Raw genomic sequence first — 25,384 nt, 5'->3', positions numbered from 1 at the left:
AGTCATCCAGGCACTGCAAAGCTCCCCTCAGCAGCTCTCCCTACCTGCAGCCATTTCATCCAAACCACAGGTGGAGAAATGGGCATCAGGGCCTGGAAAAGCAGGATCTGTAGCTTCTCCCTCTTCCCTTTGCAGATTTATGTCAGGAAACCGAGCCGTGGTGCCTGGGCCATCAAAGCAGCAAGAATCCCAAGAGTGTGGCTTGGCAGGGTCACAGTGCCATCATGTGCCACCAGGCTGGGTCACCCCTGTTGGGGTGTGCTGAGCACGGGCTGTGCTTGTCCTTATTGTTTGTCTCACAGCCAGCACCTGTCCCACCTGCAGCTGGGAATGCTGTACTCAAGCCCGGCCTTCAGGAGGCTTTTGGGGCAGACTGGAGTGGCCTGCCATGGCAGAGACAGTGCTGGGAGTGGCCTCGGTGCCCAGGGACATGGCATGGCCGGAGGCAGAGAGATACGGATGGCATTGCCCTGTCCACAAATCCAGAGAATGAAGTCGTGCAGGGCTGTGCATACATAGCTGCGATTCTTTGCCTTCTCTGCTCTCTCTGCGAGCACCTGGCTATTCCACGATTTCCTTGGACTATGAGCTCGATGTAAGCAGCCTCTAGCTCACCACCTCCTTTTTACCTCCTATCAAAGCCATCACCCCTTTTTCCCATCCTGTGAAAAAACCTCACCTATCCCCTGTATCGCTCTCATCATCCTCCGCCCACCCGAGCGCGTTTTCCCGTCCCCAGCGGGAGCGCACGGGTGCGCGCTCACACTCATGCACGCGCGCGTGTTGACACTCGGGGGCGCGCCCACGTGCACGCGCACACGCCCCGCCCCTGACACGCGCGTCCCCGTCCCCGCCCGGTCCTGTCCCCGCCCGGTCCCCGCCCCGTCCCGGTCCTGTCCCCGCCCGGTCCCCGTCCCCGCCCGGTCCTGTCCCCGCCCGGTCCCCGCCCCGTCCCGGTGCCGTCCCCGCCCCAGCGGCGCGGGCGGAAGCGCTCGGGGATGGAGCCGCCGGCCATGGAGGGGCCGCTGCTGGTGCAGCACAGCCACAAGTTCGGCACCAAGGTAGGTCTGGGCATCCCTTCCTCCCTCTCCCTTTCCCTCCCTCCCTGCCCTCGGGCCGGCTGCGCTGGCGGGGCGGGTGCGGAGCGGCCCCGGCTCGGCGTGACCCCGCTCCCCGCAGCGCTGGAAGCGCGGCTGGTCCGCGCTCTACCCCGCCAGCCAGCACGGCGTGGCCCGGCTCGAGGTGTTCGACTGCAAGGAGCCGTCGGCGGCCGAGCGAGCGGGCACCCGGCGGCTCGCCCGCACCGTGGTGCGGCTCAGCGACTGCACCAGCGTGGCCCCGGTGGGCGAGGGCGGCCCCCGAGCCGGCACCGCCACGTTCCGCCTGGAGACCCGCGACCGCAGCTTCCTCTTCGCGGCGGAGAAGCAGCAGAGTGAGGAGTGGGTGGCGAAGCTGTGCCAGATCGCCTTCCCGGTGAGCCCCGCGCTGGGCGGAGGGGACAGGGAGGGGACACGGACATCGCTGGGTGTTGGTGGCTCCTTGGGGCAGCTGGCGACTCAGGGAAGGACTCCAGCGGTGCCAGGTTTGCCCTGGCACTCCGGTGCCCTCTCGATGGCTCCCGCTGTGGTTTGCGGGACTCCCCAGCGCGCTGTCAATAATTCGTGGTTGTGGCTCCAAACTTCGAGTCGGGCTCTTCTTGCCCCGTGTAGAGCCCGTGCTCGCCCCTGCAGAGAGCTGGCAGGGGGCCAGGTGATGGCCGAGGAGCGTTTCCTCTTGGCCCAACCACTGCTGCCTTTCCTGCCACAGCAGCCGCGGCGGAAGCGCAGCCTCGAGAGCGTTGTGGTGCCTGGCTCCGGGACCCATCTGGTTCCAGTTCTGTCCCAGCCTCGGGGCTCACTCCTGGATGCTGCTGGGTCTCTGGAAAAGCTGTCCAGCCCCCCGTCCTCTGCTGCCCCTGGAGCTGGTGGTCAGCCAGTGTGACCAGCCAAGGCTGTTTGGGCAGGGGATGCCCTGGGGTGTGTTTTCCGTGCCTGCCCAGCTCCACAGTGCTGGCTCTCCCTCCTGGCAGGTGTTTGCAGAGCCCTGGGTTGGGCTCCAGCCGATTCCAGGCTTGGAGTGCTGGGCAGGGCTGCCTGGCAGGAGGACTGGGTGCACCTGGATCTCCTGATGGGTGTTAGCTGAGTGTGATTTACCTTTACCCTCATGTGTCTCCTGCCAGGCCAAGTGCGTCTGTGCAGCAAATGTCAAGGCTGATGGGGCTGGGAGGCGCTGGTGGAAATGACTCTGTGTCTCCTGGTGCAGTCAAGGTTGCAGCCTTTGCCCTGAAAGTGGCTTTTGGGGCTGAGCTGGGGACACAACACACCCTTGGAGTGGGGCAGGGTGGTGGCCAGGCCAGGGAATACCTGCTTGGAGCAGAGCTGTGCTTGTGCCATCCCTCGCGTGGGAGCCATCATCTCTGTGCCTGAGATGCAGAAGTAAGCTGACAGTTCAGGAGGTTGTGAGCAAAAGGCTGCAAGGCTGATATGTGTTTTAAAAAGGTCTGACTTGGAGCAGGAGGCACAAGAGCTGCACGTGGCCTCTCTGCACAGAGCTGGAGATCCTCAGCTGGGATTGCTGATCATCTGCATGGAGAATGTGATTTTGTCTCATGTTCCTACCCAGAGGGTATGCAGGGTCCAGCAGCTTAGGAGATCATTTGGAGTTCAGAACAGATTTTTTTTTTCCTCTTGAAGATGAAGAAAAGTGCAGTCAAATGGAGCCTTAGAGGCTCTGGCAGATTTGGTGGCCCTTGGCTTTCCATGCCAGGCTGGAGCCCTGCTGCACTGGATGCTTTAGCTGAGGAGGAGCTGCTGCTATCAGCTCTCAGGACATGAGGTTTCAGGACCCAAACACACAGGCTGGATAGCCCTTTTTTGAGCTTGTTAAAAACCTCATCTGTGTGGGTTTTAAACTGAAATTGTGCTACTTGCCTTGCAAGATGTACCCTCTGCTGCAACCCCAAGGAGCAGCTCGAGCTCCTGGCCACACACTGAGCCTCCCTTGTGCTGTTACTTGTCAGGGACTTTTCTGCAGGAGGATCTCTGAAAGCACCCAGGGTTTGTGTCCTGCCCCAGGCCCTTTGGGGGGCCCTGCTGCTGGGACACGGTCGCTGACAGTGTGTGTGTTGCATTTTCAGTTCTGCATGTGCTAAAATAGAAGCACTCGCTTCCCCTCTGCAGCTCCCCCTCGTCCTGGGCAAGGCAGGACACAGATCCTGGTGTCACCAGGCCATCAACCCCCCGTGCTGGTGTGGCCAGCAGGGTGTGTTTGGGTTGTGCCATGCTTTGGGGGCAGCTCTGTGGGTTGTGCTGCCCTGCAGAGCAGTGCAGAGCCCAGCTGGGGACAGGGTGCTGCCAGGAGCTCAGGGAAGTCCCCCCTGTGCTGCTTGGCCATGTTCATCCGTGTTGATGTGGGCTCAAGGGGGTCTGTCACTGGCTCTGGGGTGGGCAGGGAGCAGGACAGCCTGTGTGGGGCTGGGGAGGGCAGCAGCACCCAGGGGCTGATGTGGGAAGAGGATTCTGGGTCTGATCTGCTCTCCTTTGCCAGGGAAATGGCCCCAGCGATGGCGTGGTGTCACAGTATGGCCGAGAGGACAGCGGGGAGTCATCGGCCCTGGAGATGGCCGTGAACTCCATCTACTACTCCAGAGATGAAGGTGGGACCTGCTGCTGCCCTGACTTGGGGCCACCTTCCATGGAGCCTTGTCCTGCTGCTGCCCCATGATTGGGGCCACGCTGGGCATTGTCTGTGTGCCCCTGCCCTGAGCAGCCCTGTCCCAGATTTGGGGCCATGTGTCCCTGTCCTGATAACCCTGTCCCCACAGTGAACGCCTTCTGGGTGACAGTGCAGAGGACCGAGGCTGCAGAGCGCTGTGAGCTGCGCGGCACCTACGTGCTCAAGGCTGAGCGTGACAGCCTCGTCCTGAAGGACCCACGGACAGACAAGATCCTCTATGTGTGGCCCTACAGGCTGCTCCGGAGATATGGCCGTGACAAGGTGGGGAGTGGGGGTGCTGCAGGTGCTCCCTTGTAGCTGTTCCCTCGTGGAAGGCTGAGCTGATGTCCTGCAGCCAGCCCTGCTGAATGCCAGGATTGCTGCACCTTGCTTGTCCTCAGTTCTTGCCTGTGTCACCATTCTTGTCACCTGTGGGGTGGCAGGACACTCATCCCCTCTGTGGTTGTCCCACTTTCGCTAAGGCCATCGCCTCTGCTGCTCTCCTTCTCCATCCCAGCCCTTCCCAGCTTGTGCCACGAGCAGGGACATCCCTCAGTGCTGCACACAAACTCCAGGAACCTTGGCTCTGCCCTGGATTCAGTCCCTCCCTCCTAAGGATGGTGGCCAGAGCAGAGGGGCTTTGAGGCACCAGTTGCTCTGGATTTGTTCACTCTGTGGGGTGAGCTGCTCCTATTTTCACTGGCCTTTGAAGGTCTGCCCCTCTGCAGAGTCCTCCTGCAGTGAGTCCCCAATCTGTCTTGCTGCTACCCTGAGTGCAAGAGGTCTGGGCTGTGCTGGACAGGGAGGAAGTGGTGGCCCTGGGGCTGTTAAGTGGTGGCCCTGGGGCTGTTCATAGCAGTGACCATATTGGCCACACTCTGCTTACGGCGCTTTCTGCAGCATGTTTCCAAAACAGAGGTGGAAACTGAGCTGCTCTTGTGGGGATGTCCAGCTCATCTGCAGAGTCTGTGCTGGGGACAGGAGCAGAGTTGCAGGGTGTGGGGAGCTGAGCAGTGAGGGGCTAGCTGTGCTTCTGTTCAGCAGCACTGACCCACAAAAAGAAGTTTGTCCCCAGAGACCTGCATAGCAACCGCAGGGGCTGCTGCCTGTGAGAGGCAGAAAATCCCCCTGGTTAAGGGAATGAGTCTCAGGAGGGGTGTGGGTGTCAGCTGGTGGGAACCTGCTCACCAGAGCAGGTGTTCAGGCCAGAGGAAGCACCTCTGATGCAAGACTTCTCTCTAGAAGATCTTTTACCATGAACAGATTAATGCTGGTAGGTCAATGCTTTGCTTACTCTTGGTAACTGAGCTGCTGCTGCTGGGTTTTCTCCTGTGGAAAGCCGTGTTCTTCCTCTTGTATCTCTTGCTTTCAGATTGTTCCCTTCTCACCTAAGGTTCCATATTAGTTTCCCCTGCTGAACTGTCACCTTCTCACGCTACTCCTTCCTCAGTGTTACTTCCTAGACTGTCTGGTGCCGTGGTTGTAACTGCTGGAATTGCTCAAGTAAGGCAGCAGAGCTCCAGCAGGAGCTGCAGCTCTCTGGGGCGCTCACAGTGATGTCCCCTCAGGTGTGCTCCAGTTCTACAGCTTGTTCTGGGCTGCTGGGCAGCGTGGCCTTTCCCTCCCAGCTGCTGGGCACGGGGTGGCCCCTGCTGTGGGAGTGGAAGGAGCAGGATTTCAGGGCAGGATGTGCAGGCACACGCCCTTTGCTGGGAAGCACAGCCTGGGTCAGCAGTGCTGAGCAGGGTGTGACCCTTCTGCTTCCCCTTCAGGTGATGTTCTCCTTCGAGGCCGGCAGGCGCTGCGACTCAGGACCTGGAAACTTCACCTTTGAGACCAAGCAGGGCAACGAGATCTTCCGCCTGGTGGAAGCCTCCATCCAGGAGCAGAAGGCACAGGTGGAGGAGAACCGGCAGAGCTGCGACTCGCTGGAAGCCGACAGCCCCGCCATGGTGCAGATCCGCCAGGCCCTGGCTGAAAACCTGAACCTGGAGCTGCCCTCCGAGGGGGACGACGCCCTGACACCCAAACCAGGGCTGGCACCCAGGGCTGGAGCAGCAGCAGCAGCAGAGGAGAGAGAGGCCGCATCTGTGCTGAAGAGCCGGACTCTGCCGGAGCTGCCCGTGCCGCCCGCCAAGCCCACGGTGTCCAGCACTCCCCCGCGCTCCCCTCTGCCCAAGGTGCTCCGTGCTGTGCCGCCCCCTGAGGACCTGTCCAGCGTCTACTCGGAGCCCCTGGACGCGGTGAAGGCCCTGCAGCCATGGCCGGACCCACTGTACTCGGACCCTGTGGACAGCAAGGCCATGAGCGCGGCCAAGGCGCCTGGCGGGGCCGCGGAGGAGCCGAAGCCGCCGCGGCTGCCGGTGCTGCCGTACTCGGGCCCGTACGAGCAGGTCCGGCCTGAGGGGCAGGGCCGGGCCGAGGGGCAGGGCCGTGCTGAGGGCCGTGGTCAGGCCCCCCCTGGGCACAAGGAGCACATCTACGACGAGCCCGAGGGCCGCGCTCCGCGCTCGCTGCGTCCCTTCACTTACATCTACGACGAGGCGCGGCCCACCAGCGAGGCCTGGCGCACGCAGGGCCACGACGGCAAGGGCGGCTACGAGTACCCCTACAACCCCAGCACTGACGATTACTCGGTACCCACCTTCCCAGCCAAGGCCAAGATCCCCAAGCCAGTGCCAGCCCCCAAGCCCCAGGGAGCCTTTATCCCCAAAGGGCCAGAGAGGGTGGAGGATCCCGGCCGGCGACGGGGCAGCGCTGCCCCTGAGAAGGTGCTCACCAAACCCAGCCTCAACAGCAGCAACAACAACAACGTGGAGGTGCTGTACAGCCAGGTGGTGAAGCCCCAGCAGCTGCAGAAGAAGGAGCAGTGTGTGGATGAGTACAGCTTGTCACCTCTCTATGAGGACTTAGGGGAGATCTAAGGGGACTGGGGACAGTGCCAGCTGGGCTCCTCCTCCCTGACTTGGGGTTGTTTGGGCTCAGGCAGAGCCCCTTTTGCTCACTAGTGCTGAGGGGCTGTGTTTCCCTGGAGGGAAACAGCAAGAGAGCTGTGGCTGGTGCAAGCCTCAGTGTTTCTCCAGTGCCTTCTGATCTGCAGGAGGGCTGGTATTTTCCTGTACCTGCTGCTCTGGCTCTGCTCTGGCTTCCTGTCTGACCAGGCTGCAGAGCTCTGGTGCCTTTTGTGGTGTGTGGAAGGCTGCTTGCCATCAGTCTCCAGAAGTATTTTTATACAAAGTTATTTTAATATTAAAGTTTGTATGTCTCAGAACGACAACGTTTGCCTGTGGCATGGATGGGGAGGTGCAGGTGCATGTTTGTGTCTGTGCCAGAGCTACTGAGCTAAGAGGGAGCCTCAAAGAAAAGTGCCTGCCAGCTTGAGCTGTGGCTGGATGCCCTGGTGCCAGGGGATTAAGGGAAATGAGAGTCAGGCTCAGATATGTGATGGCCTCCAGGCATAAGGCTGGGCAGGGACAGGAGCCAGCTCTGCTGCTCTGTTGCAGCTCAGTAGATGTTGATGAATCACAGGATCTCTCCTTCCCCAGCTTGATCCCACTGCTGATCCCTCCCTGCTCCCAGCTGCTTTGGAAGGCCTGGAAAGGCACAGTCTGGATTTATGGCAAAATCTGTGATCCCTGCTGTGTGGTTTGGGTGTTGGGTGATTGCTGTGTGGCCACACATTGGGCAGAAACCTTCCCAGGAAAAAAACAGGTTGTCCTTTCTGTGTGGGGCCATGCTGCTATTGGCTGTCCCATGTCTGGATGGGGCTGCTGGTGACCTCTGCAGGTTTAGCAGCCTGTTGATACCAACAGAACAGGCAGGTGACAGGCAGCACTGTGCTGTACCTGTGCAGAGGGCTAAGCACCACTTCTGCAGCCCCAGCTCAGCCAAACTATTGGGGAAGTCTGGAGGTTCAGTTCCCCAGGCTGGTGAGATGGTGACAAGGTGATGAGTTCTGGCCATTTATCTGATGCTCAGGTTGCAGGGGGAAGCTTCAGTCCTGTAAAAATACAGCTCAGCTGTGGCCAGTTTGTGGCTGTTCCCCTCTGCTGTGCAGCAAAACTCCACTGGGGTTTTGCTGTGGGAGAAGGGGGAAAGTCTAATGGGTTTTGGGAAGTCTGAGGGAGGCTGAGATGGTTCCAAAAACTTTGTTGCCTCCCTGTTGCCCCCTCCCTAAACCCGATTTTATCATTTTTATGTTGTTGACTGGTTTTCAGGCCCCAGGCTGGGCCATTTGTGTTCATTCCTGCCCTTGGCTCCTTCCTGCACCAAACAATCCCTGTGCCTGCTCTGTCTTCCATGGTACCTGCCCTTATGTCTAGCCCCAGCAGCTGCCTGATGAGATGCCAGGGCATGGGAAGAGCCAGCCCATGCCTTTGGGCCTGTCAGAGTGATGGCTCTGATGGGATTGTGGTGCTTGCCTCATGTCCTTGCTCACCTGCAGCTGTTTCCCAGGAAGCACAGGTCAGTGGGGGGATAGCAGTGCTGGACATGTCAGAAACCAGAGGCAGAGTGAATTCCATGGAGGATAACTTTATTTTGAAACAGCTTTTCAGAACCAAGTAAGTAGAACACAAACTGCTGGTGCTTGGCATCAGGGGCTCAGTGAGACCAGCCCAACTTTGGCTTTTTCAAGCTGCTGTGCCATGGGCAGCTGCCCTACACCTGCACTTAAAACCAGGCTGGAATCTGGGCAGGAATTCTCTGGAATTGCTCTGGCTTGGCATTTGCTACAACCCCCTTCATGAACTAGGGCGTTGGACAGCAAGGCCAATCTTGGAAGCAACCAAATCATCTGGGAGAGCAGAACTCCAGGCTTTAAATCCAAGTTTCATTCCTATTTAACCACCCCACTGAACCTGCTGCTGTGGGACAAAGGTAGCTCAGCACAACTGCCCTGCCTTGTCTGTCTGATTTCCTCCCTGCCCTGCCTGCAGCTCTTCTGCCTCCCCTGACAGCGATCTGCGATCTGTGGCCTGTGCTTGCCCAAATCAGAAACCCAAATTTGAGGGAGGCTGGTGACGTGTGCTGGCAAGAACAGGAAATAGGTGGTGCTGCTGCTGCAGGGGACAGCTGGATCTCTGGACAGGGGGTCCCTGAGCAGCAAACTTCCTGCAGAACTGGCTCGGTGACGAACACAACCGTGAAACAACAACAAGGAGGAACAAACGATGGGAAGTGCTCGTGTGACCAAGGCCAAGCTCGGTGTCTTGCCTGACCACATCCGGCCAGCTGCTGAGCCAGGAGCTGTGGCTGCCCAGGGGCAGGTCCTGGTGCTCACTGCAGGAACTCCTCATACTCCTTGGGGAGCAGGGAGCCTTCACAGGAGCCTCTCCTGGCTGCTGTTGCCGGTCTGAACGTTTGGAGGGGAGAAGGAGCCATCAGCAGGGGAGCCACCGCAGCTTTGGCTCTGCTCTGAGGCTGCAAGACAAAATGCAAATCCTTGTGGGAGGAGGTGCTGGCTGTGCTGGTGCTGCACCAGCTGCCTGCAGTTCCCCTGCTGGAATCTGACCAGGAGGGGACATCAGACCCCATCCAGGCTGCTCACACACAGGGACTCACCTGCCTGGGCTGGTGCCGCTCCGGGCGCTGCTCCCGGGGCTGGGGCTGCTGCCGGTGGGGAGGTTTGTACAAGGAACTCTTCAGATATTTGTAAAGATTGCTCTTCAGGTGCAAGGGGTTGTAAGCAACTTCCACTTCCAAGCTGTTCAGGGCACTCTGGAAGAAAGAACTTGAGTTTGCTACAGGATGTGACAGGTAGAGGCTGTGGGGTTTGCGTGTTTGTGGGTTTTTGGGTTTCTTTTTCAGGTTTGTTTTTCTTTGACAGTAGACACTCCAAGCCACCCTGCAGTGAAAGGTAAAGGGATTTCTGGCTGTGGTGTAACCCATAAGGAGCACTCTCACCTGTGCACAGAACAAGAGGCATCTCCAAATAGATCCTAATGGATTTCAGCATCCACCTGCATGATGCAGTCCTACCCTTTCCCAGAATCAGCCAACAGGCTGGAGCCACTGTCACCCTCAACTCTGCTTCACAAGGCCTCTTCCCCCCAGCAGACACCCAGCACTGCTCCAAAGGACAGGTGTTTGCTGACCCTGGAGAAAGCTGTCTGCTGGGAAGTTTTGGAGTGCTCTATCATCACACTCCAGCTGTCACTAGACATTGTCACAGCCGTTTCCTTCTCTCGTTATCTGCCGATGTGATAACGGGCTGATAATGAGTGACTCACCTCGATGGGGCCCCTGACTCGCTCAGGGTGCTCAGCCAGGAGGGTTGGGAAGGCTGATGGCAGCAGGAGCTCTCTGCTGGCCACAGCTTTCACCAGGAGAGTGGCAGAGTCGGAGGGGATGATGACAAAGTAGGGATGCACCACCACGTTCCAGTTTGGTCCAGTGTTCTGGGGCTCATGCCTGGCCAAGAGCATCCACTTCCTTTTCTAAAGGGCAAAATCCAGGTGTGAACAACAGGCAAGGGCCACTTCCTTCAGCACTGCCACCGTGGGCTCAGGGCAGGCACACTCACACATCAGGGAAGGGAAACTCTTCTGCAGCAGGGCTGAGGACAGTATGGCATTTGTTTGGTTTTTTAGCAAGTCAATTCTTAAGAAAAACACCCAATTTTGGTTTATTCTGGTTAGTAACAGCCAGTTCTCCACACTCCAAGCCTTGGTTAATTATTTTTGCTGTTAAGAGTCACAAGTCTAACTCCAACCCTGGCATTTGCACTTCACACCTCCAAACACTCATTTCTGGTAGGTTTGAGGGTCTTTTCTGAGGTCTGATGAGCTGTAGCATCCTTCCAGCAGATTGAAGGATTTACAAGCCCAACTCTGGCCCACGAGATGAAGTTGCAGCTTTTAAAAATGTTTCCTGGTGCAGCCAGGCAGGTGTTGCACTCACTGTTCCTTTCCCCCCATCCCACTGCAATTTTTCACACACTCACCAGGAGGCTGTGACACAAAGCATGGAAGCTGTGCTGGTTTGTCTCCAGTTCATCCCAGTCCAGCTGCCAGCAGCTCGTGGGCTTGATGATGAAGGGCAGCCCATAGAGTACAGACTCACAGACCCCTTCAGACTTCAGAGCCCTGCCAGGATAACACCTCATGTTGTGTTCAGCATTGTAGGAACAACTGCACAGCTTAGAAATTACACTGGTTTTTCCTAGAAACACATCTCAGACATCTCTGTGCTCTGCCTGGGCCATGAACTGCTGCCAGAAAAGTGAATTCTTAGGTAAAATCACAGCACTGTGAGGTTTTGCTTAGGCTCTGACATCCAATTAATTGCTGTGGCCTCATTAGGCAATGAGAGAGCAGAATTATTGCAATAAAACATTTCACTGGGGCAAAAGAACTTTTGCATGAGTGACACCTGTGGTGTCACACTCAGTGCTGTGGTGACACCAGGTGTGACTGTGGTCTACACGTGGGCTGTGCTGTTCCATGAGAGGAAGAGTGATGGATCTGGGGCTTTTTCCCACCACAATTTGGCTCACCAACACCCCAGGATGATGTTGCACAGGAAAGTGAAGCTTTTCTTCCCCCCTGTCCCAGTCAGCCAGTGGAAGACAAAGAGCAGCACTCACTTGAGCACCCGGAGTTTGTGCAGAGCTGGGGATGGCCAGGGAGAGCTGGGATCTGCTGCTCTCCCCGTGCCTTCAGCTGGCCCTGAGAGCCGGGCTGGCTCCAGCAGCCTCTCCTGCAGGTCACACTTCAGGCACACTGCGAGAAAGAGAATGGTTTGGCTCGTGAAAGAAAATACCAAAGCCTGACACAATACATCGACCTGCCCCCAGATCCCTCTGCAATACATTAAGTGCAGCTCCGGCACAGACTCTTTGTTTTGAACACATTTTTAGGGCTATTCAGCTCCCCAGATCCTTTTCACCTTTTTACCACATGGCTGTAAATTCACACGCCCCTCCAGGCACATTTTTGCTGCAGAATGGAAACAATTGCAAATTATCTCCAGACCTCACCTGGGTCTCGAAATGGGAGGGAAGGTGCCCGTAGGACAATCCTGGGTAATATTTAAGGCTGAGGGATTCAGGAGCTCCTTGAAGGGGAATAAAGGGGAGAGAAAATGAAATACTTAAGGTGTTCTTGGGTGCAGCAGCGTGGCCAAAACTTCCTGAGGGGAGGAGGAGATGGAGCTGTTCCCTCTCTGTGCCATGGTCATGGAGCCAGGTTTTAAACAGCATCTCCAGGCTGATGACATTGTCCTCTACAGTTTGCACCTCGATGTCCATTCCCAGGATTGCCATATCTGCAGGAAAAAGGAAAAAAAGAGGTGAAAAAGCCAAAAAAGAGGTGAAAAAGCACCAGTATTTTCAGCCATCCAAAAGAGATTTCTCTGGTTTCTCATACCCAGCAATTATTAAATTCCTTTGTTGGAGATGAAGGCAAATGTGGTGTGATTTAGCAACAATTTTTAAGCATGGAGAAATGTAGGCTGGACAGCAGAGTTAGGCAGAGTATAAACAAAAAAAAAAACCCAAAACCACTCACACAAAATACCTCAGAGGTGCATCCACGTGAGAAGCTAGCTTGAAGTCCATCAGATAAATTAAAATAAAATGGGATAAATAAAATAAAGGGAAGGGAAAAAAAAATCAATTTTCAAATTGCATGAGACATGCAATATAACCACTAACAAATACAGAAAGTACAGTCTGCTAGCACTAAGGGCTTTACCATGCAGCCAGGATGTGGAAAGGCTTTTTGAGGTGAATAAACAGCAGAAATAGCCTTTTTTCCCCCCTTGTGTTTACCAGGCCAGTAGGGGGTTTAAAAAACTGTGCTACATCCATCTACACTGAGAAATCTTCTCTTTATGCATTAGCATTTCTAATGCCATTTGGCAAAAATGACACTCATGCATTAAAAAAACCCAAAACAAACAAAAATAACCCAAACAACCCAAAGGGAAACCCTCAAAAATTAATTCATTTCTAGCTGGCAAATAATCCAAATAATGTTTTAATTCTTCAGATGCTCTACAGGACACAATTTTTGGCTGTCCCCACCTCCCAGCCCTGAGGAGGAGATCATGTTGGTTGTGTCTCTGCAGCAAAGCAGACTCCACTCCCACCCAAAACAGGAGATATTTCACACTGCCCTTGCTACTAAAAACCTTTCCTTATCATCCTCCCTGCCTGCAGGACATTTAATTTTTTTTTTTTAAAGCTCTTATTTTTTATTTTTTTATTTGGAAGCTGTTCCCACTGCCAGCCCCTTGCCCTGACACTGAATCTAGCTCTCATTTCCCTGCAGAATTCACTGGTGCAGGATGATTCTGTTCTGGATGCATTCCCTACAGATTTTAGATTTGGGTTTCTCTCAGGGATGTGCACTGAAGAGGGCATTAACAGCTCAGGAGACAAAGCACCAGGAAATCCATATAATTGACTTTTACAAACAGCAAAACACAGCTGACAGGGGAAATTATTTCTGTTTTGGGGCTGGTAAATGCTTTAGTTCTTCCCTCAGTAAATATTTCCCTGTTGTTTTTTTATTTATTTCCTCTGTAACAGATATTTAATGCCTCACACATCTGCAGCTGGCACAAGACAGGACAATTTTAAAAGAAATTCATTACATTCATTAGGAAAAACAGCTTGGGGTGCCAACATCTCTGCAATGGGGCTCAAACTTTCAAATTTCTTGGAGAAAGGAGCCCTGGAGCTTGCAGAAGATGCTCATAAAAAAATGCATGAGTGCTTTATCTGCAGGACTTGGTTTTTGTTTTTATCCAACAGAAATAGCTGGGAGCAGTTATCTCCAGCACATGCAAATATTAACCTTTGTTTGGAAAAGGTCTGGCAAGGCTCAGTTGCTTTCAGGGAGTGGAATGGGGCAGGGGAAGAAAAAAAAAAATTATTATTATTATTATTATTATTATTATTATTATTATTATTATTATCATTATTATCATTATTATCATTATTATCATTATTATCATTATTATCATTATCATTATTATTATCATTATTATCATCATCAATTAGAGGTCAGGCATCAAACTGCTGAAGTTTTGTCCAGCTGCACTAACCTGGGAATGAGCTTATGGATATTAAAAATTTAAATATAAATAAACTGCTGGAAGAAATATCCTCAGTGAAATGAAGCTCTTGATTAAGTGCTGCATCACAATATTTATTTTCTAGTTCAACACTAATCTTGCAGTTCCTATAGGCTGGATCTTGCAAATTCTATGCTCTTTACTGTAATTTTTTTAATATTAAAATGGATTTTTTTTTCTGAAACAGAAGAAGGGAGCTCCAATGGGTATCATAAACCAATTGGGCTGATTTTTTCCCAATTATCTGACCTATTCATCCCCTGTTGATTTTCTTAGAGAGCAAATAGTTCATCTCCTCAGGAAATTAGAATTTCATCACTTGACATTTCAATGGCCTTTATGTCCACATTTATGTTTTCATTCCATTTACTGGGTGAAAGAGTTACACAAAAAAAAAAAAATCCACTTTTAAAAATAACATGGAGCAGAAATTTGCTACTGCAACCACAAAAGAAAATGAACAGCAAGAGATAAATAACACTGCCCATCCCTCAATAAAAATTAGAAATCATTTTAATCCTCTCTCCCAGCTGCACATTGCTGTCACTGACCAAACCTCTTAATTAGCTTTAATTAATTTTGTTTGTCTTTGATAGAGTTCCAGCTTTCTGCTGCTGCTTTTCTCCATGCTCAGACTGAAAACACACACTGGAGTGTACAGAAAAACCATTTAGTTAGTTTGCTATTTTTAAAATAGTTTTTTATTAGTGTACTTCAAAGAGGAGATTTGTGTTTTTTAGTTTATGGAGATTTTCTCACAACAAAGTTTTTTTGTGGTTTTGATGTTATAGTGATTAGTTGGTTTGGGAGAATGGAAATTTGATTATTATGTAAAATTTTTCTTTGTACTAACCTTTTCTTTACAATTATTATTGAGGATTATATTAACTTATGAGGCACACTTTAAGGATTATAATAGTTTAAATAAAAATTAATTTTTGAAAACAGAGGGTTTTTTTTTGGGAGTAGTAGAGTTTTTTATTATTTAAACTTAGAGGATTACAATAATTTTAACATGTGTTTATTATATATTTGTTAATTATGTATATTTTTGGTTTAGGGTAAATTTGGGAGAAAACTTTTGAAGTTTTTTTTTTTTAGGAAGCAGATTTGAAGGAAAAGAAGGAAAGGAAAGGCTGGAAAGCCTTCTTTAATAAACTGTAATTACTAAGAAATTTTTAAAATATGTTTTTGGAACTGGGACATTGGGTAGGATGAAGAAACTATAAACTATAAAGTACCTTTAAAAGCTTTTAATAAATTATTATTCAGAGTGTGTTACCCCCATAACTCTTGCCTTTTTCTCTTTAACCCCCTCACAGTGAAGCTGTACCACACATGAATTTTTAGATGAATTTGAAATAACACCAAGAGCTGAAGTAATAAATGAGTTCTGTAAGTTCTACAAGCCCCAGAGAAGTTCTGTGGTGCAAACTTCCTGCAGCTCCCACTGACCTGAGTGACATGAAATGGCCCAAAGGGAAGTGGCAGATGTTGGACCAGAGCAAGAAGCAGCGGCTTAGAACTTCCCTAAAAATGCCTGACACTCACCACTGCTGGGCTCCTCTGCTGCCACACACTGCTCCACGTCCTCAGGCTGCAGGAAATCTCTCTTCAGGACCTCAATGATCTGGATTCTTCTCAGGCTCACCAGATCTACGTCCTGTAATTTCTTTTCCAGCTGTTTTACCATTTCTCTGCTGGGCTGGCTGGTCAAAACTGTGATCTGAAACACAAATCAGAGCATGAAGAAGCTGCCTCTACCCCAATTCTCTCTTGAGAGGTGAAGATGTTGAGCAGCACTGATGATGTTGAGTAGAAATCTTGCTGAAATATCTATTCAAACACAGATTTATAAACATTTTTTTTAGCTTTGGCTCACATTTAAGCCAATATGAAACGGATTGAGAAGTTCACTGGAGGAACATCCACAGGTTTTGTGCTCTGTGCTTTGCACTTGTGATCACTGAGTGTGTGTAACAAGGGACTTGTATATTAATTATAGTTCTAAACTTGGCCTTCTTCCTTGAAAACTGAATGGGAGTTTTATATTTTTAACATATACACTTTATCTTAAAGATATTTCCAAAGTGAGCAGCAGTAGGTATGATTTCCACCACCAAGTTTTGGTCTGATACTGAGAAAAGGAAACAAAAATTCAACTAACTCTGCATAAAAAAATGCTTGTGATTGGAGAGGGAAATTGCAATCACTTAAGTATCTCAAGCAGAAAGAAGCCTTTATGGAAACTTTTTTTTTTTTTTTGGCCTTTTGTAAGGGTAAAACTCCCTCTTGCCTGTCAGTGATCAGAGCTTGTCCCTGCAGCATGTCTTACATCCCCTTGCAAAGAGAAGTACAATAAAATTGCATAATCTAGAGGAACAAGGATTGCTTAGGGGAGTAAAAACTCTCTATATCCATGGAGTAACTTAATTTTTAATGTAGCTTGTTCCTTCAAGTATACTAGAAAATGTCCTGGATTTTGTTGTGTGTCAAAAAGGATCTTGTCTCCAAAGCATGCTCTGTTTGTTCCAACCCCCAGCTTTAGAGTTAAAACACAAATCACCTTTCAAATGGTCAGGAAAAATTAGAAAAAAGCAGAAAATCAGTAGAAAAGTTTCCTGGACAGACACTGGGAGTAATTCTCAATTACAACCTGCTCACAGTGTGACTCTGGAAGGGTTTAAGGATCTAAACAAAGCAGAAAGACTTGGAAAATTTCACTTGTGGGAATCTCAATTTGTTTTTTATGACTGGCAGGTAGATTCTGAGCCTGGGAAGTCTGAAATGCAAGATTTTGGAGGTGACATTTTCTGCTGTGCAGAGCAAAACACCATTTCTGTGTGAGTCCTTTCCCCCCAATAACTCCCTGTCCTTTCATGTCAGTTGATACTGCTCAAAAAAAAAAAATACTTCCTCCTGTGAACCTTGCTCTGCTTTCTGCATTCACAGGTCTGTTCTCATGTGTTATGAGCAGCTTCCCTCCCCTTTATGCAAAAACACACATTCAGAGCTGAAAACACAGCCACCAGTGTCCACCAAAACACTTCCCCCAAAATCTATCAGATCCTGGACCAGGACAGATTTCCCAAGAAAAGATTTCTACATTCCACAGGAATCTGTCCAGATGGATTTCAAGACTTGACATCTTCCTTCAGGTCTTCTGGACAGTGGATCTTTGAAAAAGTCAGAGTGCTGAATACTTAAATTTTTCTGCTTGTTCACTGCACACATTTACACATTTATAAATGATGTGGGATGGCTCCCACTCCCTTCCCAGCATTTTCTTACCTCAACAGAACTATTTGTGGAGCCTCCTGCTGCTGTGTGCCTGCTGTACTGCTTGAATTGCTGCAACCCATCCTGCACAGCTTGCACCACTCCATTCCCTCCCTGGGGGAAGCAGCCTTCGGCCGGCAGCGAGCGGAGCTCCGAAATGCAGGCTTGAATTCGGGCAAAGTTTTCTTTCACTTGCTGCAAAACAGGGTTCAAGGAGCAGGAAAGGTTGGTAAACAGCAGGAAATACTTCTCCATAATGTGGAGGAAGGCTGGTGGTCACAGAGATGTCAGCTCACCTGAGCCTCACCAAGAGCTCAGAGCTGAGACACCCAGCAGCTGAACATTGTGGCCACAGGGAGGGTTTTGAGTGAGCTGAACCAAATTTATTTAAAGCAGCACAAGACTCTGCTGCCAGAGATCACCTTCCCCACCTTCCCCAGGTGAACATTTCACTTGTTTTCTTCAGGTATGTGGAGCCCTGAGTCACTGAAGCAGCCCTGAGCCATGGTTTGCATGGTGGGCAGTTGGACTGAGTGGGAAGTTGCAAAGGCTCTGCTCAGTCCTTCCTCAGTCCCACATTAAATTTTTTGATGCTTAAATGTTGATTTCTTATCTTTTCATCGTTTGCTATCCCCCACAGTTATCTGCTTTCATTCTGGTTTCTGTTTCTTTGCCCTCCCTGCCCTTTCCAGGGAAGCTTTATGGACTCTCCTGCTGGGGACACCAGTGGGAACAGAGACCAAAAACAAGCACTGAGGGAAGATTAAAACCAGGGCAAGTGTGTGTGACACTTCCCCATGTACTCTCCCCACCTCTATTTTCAGCTCTGGGGCTTTCCTGACTTCATGATTTCTCTAGCAAACACCCTTTAGCACAGCTCTGAAAAACAGCTTCAGCACAGCAGCTGATATTGGAATGTAGCACCCAAAAACCAGCAGAGTGAATGCAAAGAATGGTTTGGAAATGATGAAAATAATTGTAAAACTTTTTTTGCAGTTAACCTTATAATTTCTTCTTGATTTACCAGCCAGAACAGAGACCTACTTCTATTTAGAGGAAGAAAGGATAAAATACAATCATGTTCTTCAGTCTAGTCAGTAAAGTAAATATTTTAAGAAATCCCTGGAAGATAAAGCAAATAAATGCAAATTAGGAACGGGGTACAGGTTTCACAGTGACAGTTATTAACCACTGGATGAAATTATCTAGAGAAGCCCTTGGTTACCCATCTTGCCTTCAGATCAAAGCTAGATGGCTTTCTGGAAGGAAGTTTCAATGAGATAGGGGTACTTTGGTGAAATATAATATCCTGTGATATGAACAAAACAAAACAGTGATCTAAGGGCTGCTCTGCCTTTAAAAAGTGTGACCACCAAAGTGAGGAATTGTTGTTTAAATAAAAAAGACAGCTGATCAGGAGCAGCAGTCATAAGATTATCCTTGTCACATTCTCTATAACCTTTTCTACAGAATAAACACCAGCATTAGCCAGAGCCTTTGTGCAGATCACATTTGCTAATTTACTCTTAACCTCTGATTTTTTATTTTTCTCAAGATGTGAAGACTTGACAAAACTTTTCAGAATGTTTCCACCATTGCTGTGTGAAGTGGAAATGGGAGTGCTCAGTGTGATTGCTTCAAAAAATCCTTGTGAACTTTAAGATGCATATTTGTACTCCCAAACTATTACTGCAGAGCTGCTACTCATTCTCCATCTACATTTATTCCTCTAAATGAGAGCAATATTTGTTCTTACATTTAAAATCTGTGTGAGTGTGGCACTTTGGTACTTAAGTGGTGGGTTTGGCAGTGCTGGGCTTAGATTGGATTTAGTTTTAGAGGACTTTTCCAGATAATTCTGTGATTTCAGGATGTTTCTCAAATTCAGGACAGATCTTTTAACTCTGCACCTTTCCCCTTCAATATCTAAAACCTCTCACACATTAATGATATTTATCCAGTGTCCAAATTATCATAGCTTGAGTTGTGTGTGATAATTCTGACAGAGAAGCAGTACAGCACAAAGCAGCAGCACATGAAGGGTGAAACAGATACTCCAAAACACATTTTAGGAAGGAAAAGCACAAAATCTGTCAGATTGACAGATCAAAAATGATTTTTTGACTCATCCTTTTAAACTTCATCCTTTTAAACTTCACGCTGTGAAACGATAATTCTGGGAACAGCTGGGTTTTAGATATAAATTTCTACACAGATTTTTAGATATAAATTTAGATATAAATCATAACTTAAAAAAATAAATATCTGCACAGCCTGGGGCATACCGTGAAGGGCAGCAGACACTCCTGCTGGGGCTGCACCACGTAGAGGCTGAGCAGGGGCACTCTGCAGGCTCCTGCCAGCCCACATGCCAGGCACAGCACGTTCTCCAGAGCCTCAGCCAGCACAGAGCAGGTGTTGGCCCAGGAAGGGGAGGTGACATCCACCACCAGGACACGAGATGGCTGCTGGCTGGGGGCTTTGGCAGCAGCAAAAACTCTCCGTGGTTCTGAGGGTAATTTTCTGGAATTCATGGCTTCTGCATGTGGGTGTTACATGCATGGTGAGGCATCTGAAATAAATAAAAACAGCAATGAGTGAGTTTCTCCCTTTGAAACCAGTGATAATTGAGACTCCTACATCCTTTACTCTAACAGACCCCCACAAAATGCATGTGGTCAGGATACAGAATGTTTTCACTAATGAAAAACGTGGCCCAGAGGCTCTCACAGTGCAGCTGGAGCGGTTTCAGGTGTTGGCAGAGTGGAGCTGTGTGAGGTGATCCCCCAGCCTGGCTCTGCTGCATCTGGGAAGCAAAAATGGGAACTCCACCTCCTAATTCTGCACCCAAACCCTGGGGAGAACTGTCCCTGTTCCCTCTTCCCCAGCAACAGGAGACAAGAAGCTGGAAAAGCCAAGAGAGAAAATCCTGCATATCCATGGATTTTTACTTTGTGGGTGTGAAGAACCAACTTTTGTCCTTCAGTGTGTCTGACCTTGAAGATGACATTTGTTCCCCAACCCCATCTCTCTTCAACCTTAACCTTTTCCTGCTAAAAAAGTTCTTTTTTACTCTCTGAGCAAAGCCTTTCTAAAATCCTCTCTTCATTAAATCCATGCAAAACATTCAGTGTTGTTTCTAAAGACACAGAAAATACTAAAAAGAAAAATTGGTATAACTGCAGACACCTTCTTGATATCAGCTAGGATAGTTTTTTTTTCTTCTTACAGTTTTCTTCCCAGCAGAATTAGTAAAAGTTTGAAGAAAGCCTGGGTTTCTGGTCAGAACCCAGGCCTGTCATTTGTGTGGTGTGCTCAGCTCACACAAACAGCTCTTTTATGGTCTCCAAGGAGACAAGATACTGCACTTCCTACAGCCTCCAGCACTTTGGAGTAAGAATTCCTGTAAGGCTTGGGAAGAAATGAGTTTCTATCTGGCTGAAGAAAAAAAAAAATCTGAATTTCTAGGATTCCTTAGGATGCCTGTCAGTGCAGGCAAAACAAGAGTGATCACAACCTGAATTTCAAAGCTGGGGTGAACACTTCAGAGCTGATGAAAATGTTATAAATACAGATATAGATCATGTGGGTATCTTGCTTTGATTAGTCCTCTGGTGTAATTTGATTGCCAAATGAAAAACTGCCAGATACCACTTTAATCAGTGTTTCTCCTGGAGCTTTTCAATTTACAGCAGAGTTTACTCAATTACATCACTGAATGTGGAATGGACTTGTCTGTCTGAATTTTTTGTGATGAGGCTTCGATGCTACTGAACTCTGCAAGCCCCCAGAGCTTTCTCAAACAAGGAAACAAAACCCATCCTGTCAGAAATCCACATTTCCATTGGTTTCAGAGAGGAAAATGAGCTTTGATGCTGCAGCAGATTTCCTAATTTTGAATGAATTCTCTCATTCTTGGCACTCTACAGGACTATGCTTGTTTTTAATTTGTTTTGTTAAAATTGATCCCTCATCAGCTCCTAACCAACTGAATTTCATTTATTCATAATTGTGGTGCCTTAATTAATATTAATGTGATTTAGATGCATCTCTCTGTACAATATTTGACAATATTTGACCTCTTTTATAGCTCTTAGTGAGGCTGGAGAACAGAGGAATTCTGTGGAAGTGGTTGCTGTGGTGAAATGACATCCTCATTCAGGCATTGGGTGGACTGACAGAGCCCATCCCCAGGGATCCCTGCACAATTCTCTGAGAATTGTGCAAACTGTGAGTTCTGGCAGCTGATTTGACATTAAGTTATTGCTCAATAAAACAGAATTCTCCAGGTGTCAGGGCTGGTGATGTGCATTTTACTCAATGCAAGGAGACATAAATTCTGCAGAACTAGAAAAAACTTCAATATAATGAGTGATTTGTGAGTGCTGAGGACACTGCTTAGCTTGCTATAAAAAAAAATTAAATAATATCCAGGTCTAAAAAAGTGTAGCACCAAAGCCACTGGTTAAAGAGGCTTAAGGAGAATTGGTTTAAAAAAATATCATTTTCAGAGTAAGCAGGAATATTCTCATATGGAAAACAAATCAAGCTGCATAAATGAGTGGGTTTACTAGAGAATAAATTGGCTGTGCAGTGTGGATGGGCTCTGGTGTGAATCCTTTTTTCCACCTAGCCCAGAAAGGAAGGTATTTATTTTAAAAGGTCAGGATGAATGGAAGAATAAAGTCAAAAAAAGCAAAAGAGTTCACAGAAAATCAAGCTAGTAAAAACAAAATTATTCCAGACCCTATATAATAGAAGATATTATGTGTTACTCTATTCATCAGTGCTATGATCAATCATAAATAAATGGCTTTAGGCTTGTGATTTATTGACATAAAATCATCAAACCTTAGTAAGAATTGTCACTTTATATTAGTGTTAAAATCCCTCATTATAACCTTTATAGGTTTTTTGGTTTTTTTTCTCAAAAGAAGAGGAACTATAACCTTTTAGGAGTTTTGAAAAGGCATTTTTAAATCCTGAATCACTAAAAATGACTCAAAAATAATAAAACCTTAACCAGTGTGTGGACAGAGCAGCAGAAAAAGGACAAACTCCTGCAGAATTCCCAGGTGCTCCTGTGGAGGAGCAGCAAATTCAAACCCCACTACAAGAGCTGTGATATCAGAGGGACCTCGTGCTTGAGTGACAGGCTGGAATTCCCTGAATTAAACTTGATAAGAACTGTAATAACTCCGTGATCAGATTATGGGCACAGCTAATGAAGCCTCGTGGGGCAGGTTCTCCATCTTCCCTGGCATCTTGATTAAGAATCTGGGATGACACCCGTGTCAACACACACACCCTAACCTGATAAAAACCTGCATAATTCATGGGCAGGACGTGCTGCAGGCAGGGAATCACCAAAATCCTGGGATACACCCTGGAGCAGCCTGGAATTGTCCTCCAGCTCCCTGCATTTCCTAAAACCTGAACTCTTTTACCCTGGATGTGACCTCAGAGTCTAAAGTTTCAATCTTCCTGTGATATTTTCATATCCATATTTCCTGTACTGTTTTGGGTTTGGGTTTTTTTTTAAAGTTTAAAGCAGCAACATTTCCTCAGTGGTGGCTGGATCCTGGGAGCAAGGCAGCATTGTCCCACAGGAAATCCTGGATGTGCCAAGGTGGCTCTGGCTTTGGAGGTCTCTGCAGGGACTGGGAGAGCTCTGCTGGGATGTGCTGGGACTGGGAAAGCTGTACTGGGATTGGGATACCTGTACTGGAATTGGGAAAGCTGGACAGGGACTGGCACAGCTGCACTGGCTTGGACAGGGACTGGGAAAGTTGTACTGGGCTATACTGGGATTGGGACACCTGTACTGGACTGGACAGGAACTGGGATACCTGTACTGGGCTGGACAGGAATTGGGAAAGCTGGAGAGGGACAAGGACTCCTGTACTGGGCTGTACTGGGATTAGGACACCTGTACTGGGCTATACTGGGATTGAGACACCTGTACTGGGCTGTACTGGGATTAGGACAGCCATGTGTGCCTGAAGGGTGGCCAAACCCCCAAGGATTTGGAGCTGGGCTCCCTCCCGTCCCACACTGTGTTTTCCACACATCACTCCTCCCTGCCATCCCTTTTTCTGCTGAGGGAAGGATGGATGGAGAGGAAAACACCAGGTCCAGCTTTTCCCCCCAACCTGGAGCCGAATGGGACATTTTGGTGCTGCAATTAAAGCAAAAACAGGAATTAACCCCTCTGCCTGATCTGTTTTTTAAGGTGCACCTCCCACCCCTGAATTTTCCATATTTTCCTTCGTTTGCTCCACATTAACAGTGCTGTACTTGGATGCCTTAATTACATTTAGGAAGTGAGGACTAATTATTAGGGTTAATAATTAGGGTTAATAATTGTGCTCCCCACAGGAGTACAGGTTGATGATTCCCACCTCGCAATCCCCTCAGCAAGGCTTTCCCTGAGGAATTTGGGAAGGAAAAGGAAGCGCCGGGGGGCTGGGCCGGGCCAGGCCCTGCAGCCGAGCCCGATCCCAATCCCGATCCTGATCATGATCCCGATCCCGATCCCGGCTCATCCCGGGGCTGCTCCTGTGGGATTGCCTCAATCCAGGCCTGGACCCACCTGGGCAGGGCCTTTTCCCGGTCCTGTCCAGAATCCCGGATTAATCCTGGGTTGATCCCAGGTTGATCCTGGTGGATCCCGGGAGGATCCCGGGCTGGCAGGGCCTTGTCCCAGTCCTGTCCCGAATCCCGGGTAGATCCTGTGGGAATGCCTCAGTTCAGACCCAGACCCACCTGGGCAGGTCCCTGGTCCTGTTCCGAATCCCAGGTTAATCCCAGGTTGATCCCAGGTTGATCCTGGTAGATCCTGGGGTTCATCCTGTGGGAATGCCTCAATTCAGGCCTGGACCCACCTGGGCAGGGCCTTTTCCTGGTCCTGTCCCAAATCCCGCGTGAATCCTGGGCCTGCTCCGGTGGGATTGCCTCGATCCAGGCCCGGGCCCAGGTTCCCGGTCCTGTCCTGAATCCCAGGTTGATCCTGGGTCAATCCCAGGGGCTGTTCCTGTGGGAATGCCGGAATCCAGGCCCCGACCCACCTGAGCAGGGCCCTTTCCCAGTCCTGTCCCGGGTTGATCCCAGTTGGATCCCGGGGCTGTTCCTGTGGGATTGCCTCGATCCAGGCCTGGGCCCAGGTTCCCGGTCCTGTCCTGAATCCCAGGTTGATCCTGGTGAATCCCAGGGCTGTTCCTGTGGGATTGCCTCGATACGGGCCCGGACCCACCTGGGCAGGGCCTTTTCCCGGTCCTGTCCCAAATCCCGGGTTAATCCCGGGTTGATCCCGAGCAGATCCCGGTGGATCCCGGTGTTCTTCCCATGGGAATGCCTCAATCCAGGCCCAGACCCACCTGGGCAGATCCCCGGTCCTGTCCCGAATCCCAGGTTAATCCTGGGTTGATCCCAGGTTGATCCCAGGTTGATCCCGGTGGATCCTGGGTGGATCCCGGCCAGGCAGGGCCTTTTCCTGGTCCTGTCCCAGATCCTGGGGCTGATCCCATGGGATTGCCTCAATCCAGGCACGGACCCACCTGGGCAGGGTCTTTTCTTGGTCCTGTCCTGAATCCTGGGTTAATCCCAGGTTAATCCCGGGTTGATCCCAGTGGATCCCGCGGCTGCCACACGCGCAGTGAGCTCTTCCCGCAATCCCGAGTTTGGGATGCTCGGGATAATGGGGATCATTCTCCTTCCCCAAAAACCTGCAGTTTGTTACCCTCCCATTGCCTCCAGCACTGCTTAAATTGTTTTTACTTTCACCCCCCAATCACCCAAATTAATTTTGCCAAAATAAACCCTGGGAAGTCTCAACTAAAGCCAAAGGGAGTTGGAAAATCGGATATCTGGGTTTGTAAATTTATGGCCCTTCAAGGACTCTGGAGGAACCAGAAGATGCAGAAGGGTTTAAGGGCTGGAAAACTGGAAAGTCCCTGTCTGAGAAAAAGATGATTAAAGGGCTAAAGAATGTGGGCCAGATGAGAAAATCATTGACTAATAGGGATAAAATGCTAATTAATGAAAATAATTATATAACTTAGAACCAGAGGACATCATCAGCTGGCCAGAGGTCCCTCCTAACTGTGACATCCCAAAAATCCCTCCTTGAAGGGCAACTCTGTATTTTGGAGATAAAAATTTAATGGCTTCAGTTTACAGCTGTGCCAGCTCAGTGATGCAAAAGGAAATCCAGGATTTCTCTAGAGGGAATGTTTTTCCTGGATGTATGTAAACAGAGGGATTATTTTTACTG

At 49.5% G+C, this 25,384-nt stretch overlaps 2 protein-coding genes across 2 annotated transcripts; one reads left to right on the top strand and one right to left on the bottom strand.

The window, feature by feature from the left end:
* The first annotated feature begins 952 nt into the window (after positions 1-952).
* On the top strand, positions 953-7,024 carry DOK1 (docking protein 1). The gene is made up of 5 exons (XM_033059721.1): positions 953-1,061; positions 1,180-1,473; positions 3,586-3,694; positions 3,863-4,035; positions 5,526-7,024. The coding sequence occupies exons 1-5, from the start codon at positions 999-1,001 to the stop codon at positions 6,675-6,677; spliced, it is 1,791 nt and encodes a 596-aa protein (XP_032915612.1). The 5' UTR covers positions 953-998; the 3' UTR covers positions 6,678-7,024.
* Positions 7,025-8,266: 1,242 nt separating this feature from the next.
* On the bottom strand, positions 8,267-19,696 carry LOC116996184 (meiosis 1 associated protein). Its single transcript, XM_033059372.1, has 9 exons — positions 19,398-19,696; positions 17,125-17,307; positions 15,385-15,559; positions 11,845-12,018; positions 11,339-11,474; positions 10,697-10,838; positions 9,984-10,190; positions 9,316-9,471; positions 8,267-9,174 (listed from the first exon to the last, which is right to left on the bottom strand). Exons 1-9 carry the CDS (start codon positions 19,644-19,646, stop codon positions 9,031-9,033), a joined length of 1,566 nt encoding a protein of 521 aa, XP_032915263.1. The 5' UTR covers positions 19,647-19,696; the 3' UTR covers positions 8,267-9,030.
* Positions 19,697-25,384: the final 5,688 nt, after the last annotated feature.

Source organism: Catharus ustulatus, chromosome 5 (assembly GCF_009819885.2).
Source record: "Catharus ustulatus isolate bCatUst1 chromosome 5, bCatUst1.pri.v2, whole genome shotgun sequence".
Lineage (NCBI taxonomy): Eukaryota > Metazoa > Chordata > Aves > Passeriformes > Turdidae > Catharus > Catharus ustulatus.
The sequence above is the reverse complement of the archived record's forward strand: the minus strand, read 5'-3'. Positions and strand labels throughout refer to the sequence as shown.

What these genes read in the sequence shown, in the direction of transcription:
- DOK1 (XM_033059721.1), top strand. Translation starts at nt 999, where the DNA reads ATGGAGCCGCCGGCCATGGAGGGGCCGCTGCTGGTGCAGCACAGCCAC. An exon ending in CTACTACTCCAGAGATGAAG is followed by an intron (nt 3,695 to 3,862) that starts GTGGGACCTGCT and finishes CTGTCCCCACAG; the next exon opens with TGAACGCCTTCTGGGTGACA. An exon ending in GGAGATATGGCCGTGACAAG is followed by an intron (nt 4,036 to 5,525) that starts GTGGGGAGTGGG and finishes CTTCCCCTTCAG; the next exon opens with GTGATGTTCTCCTTCGAGGC.
- LOC116996184 (XM_033059372.1), bottom strand. Translation starts at nt 19,646, where the DNA reads ATGAATTCCAGAAAATTACCCTCAGAACCACGGAGAGTTTTTGCTGCT. An exon ending in CCACAAATAGTTCTGTTGAG is followed by an intron (nt 15,560 to 17,124) that starts GTAAGAAAATGC and finishes TTTGTGTTTCAG; the next exon opens with ATCACAGTTTTGACCAGCCA. An exon ending in AGCGGCACCAGCCCAGGCAG is followed by an intron (nt 9,175 to 9,315) that starts GTGAGTCCCTGT and finishes TTTGTCTTGCAG; the next exon opens with CCTCAGAGCAGAGCCAAAGC.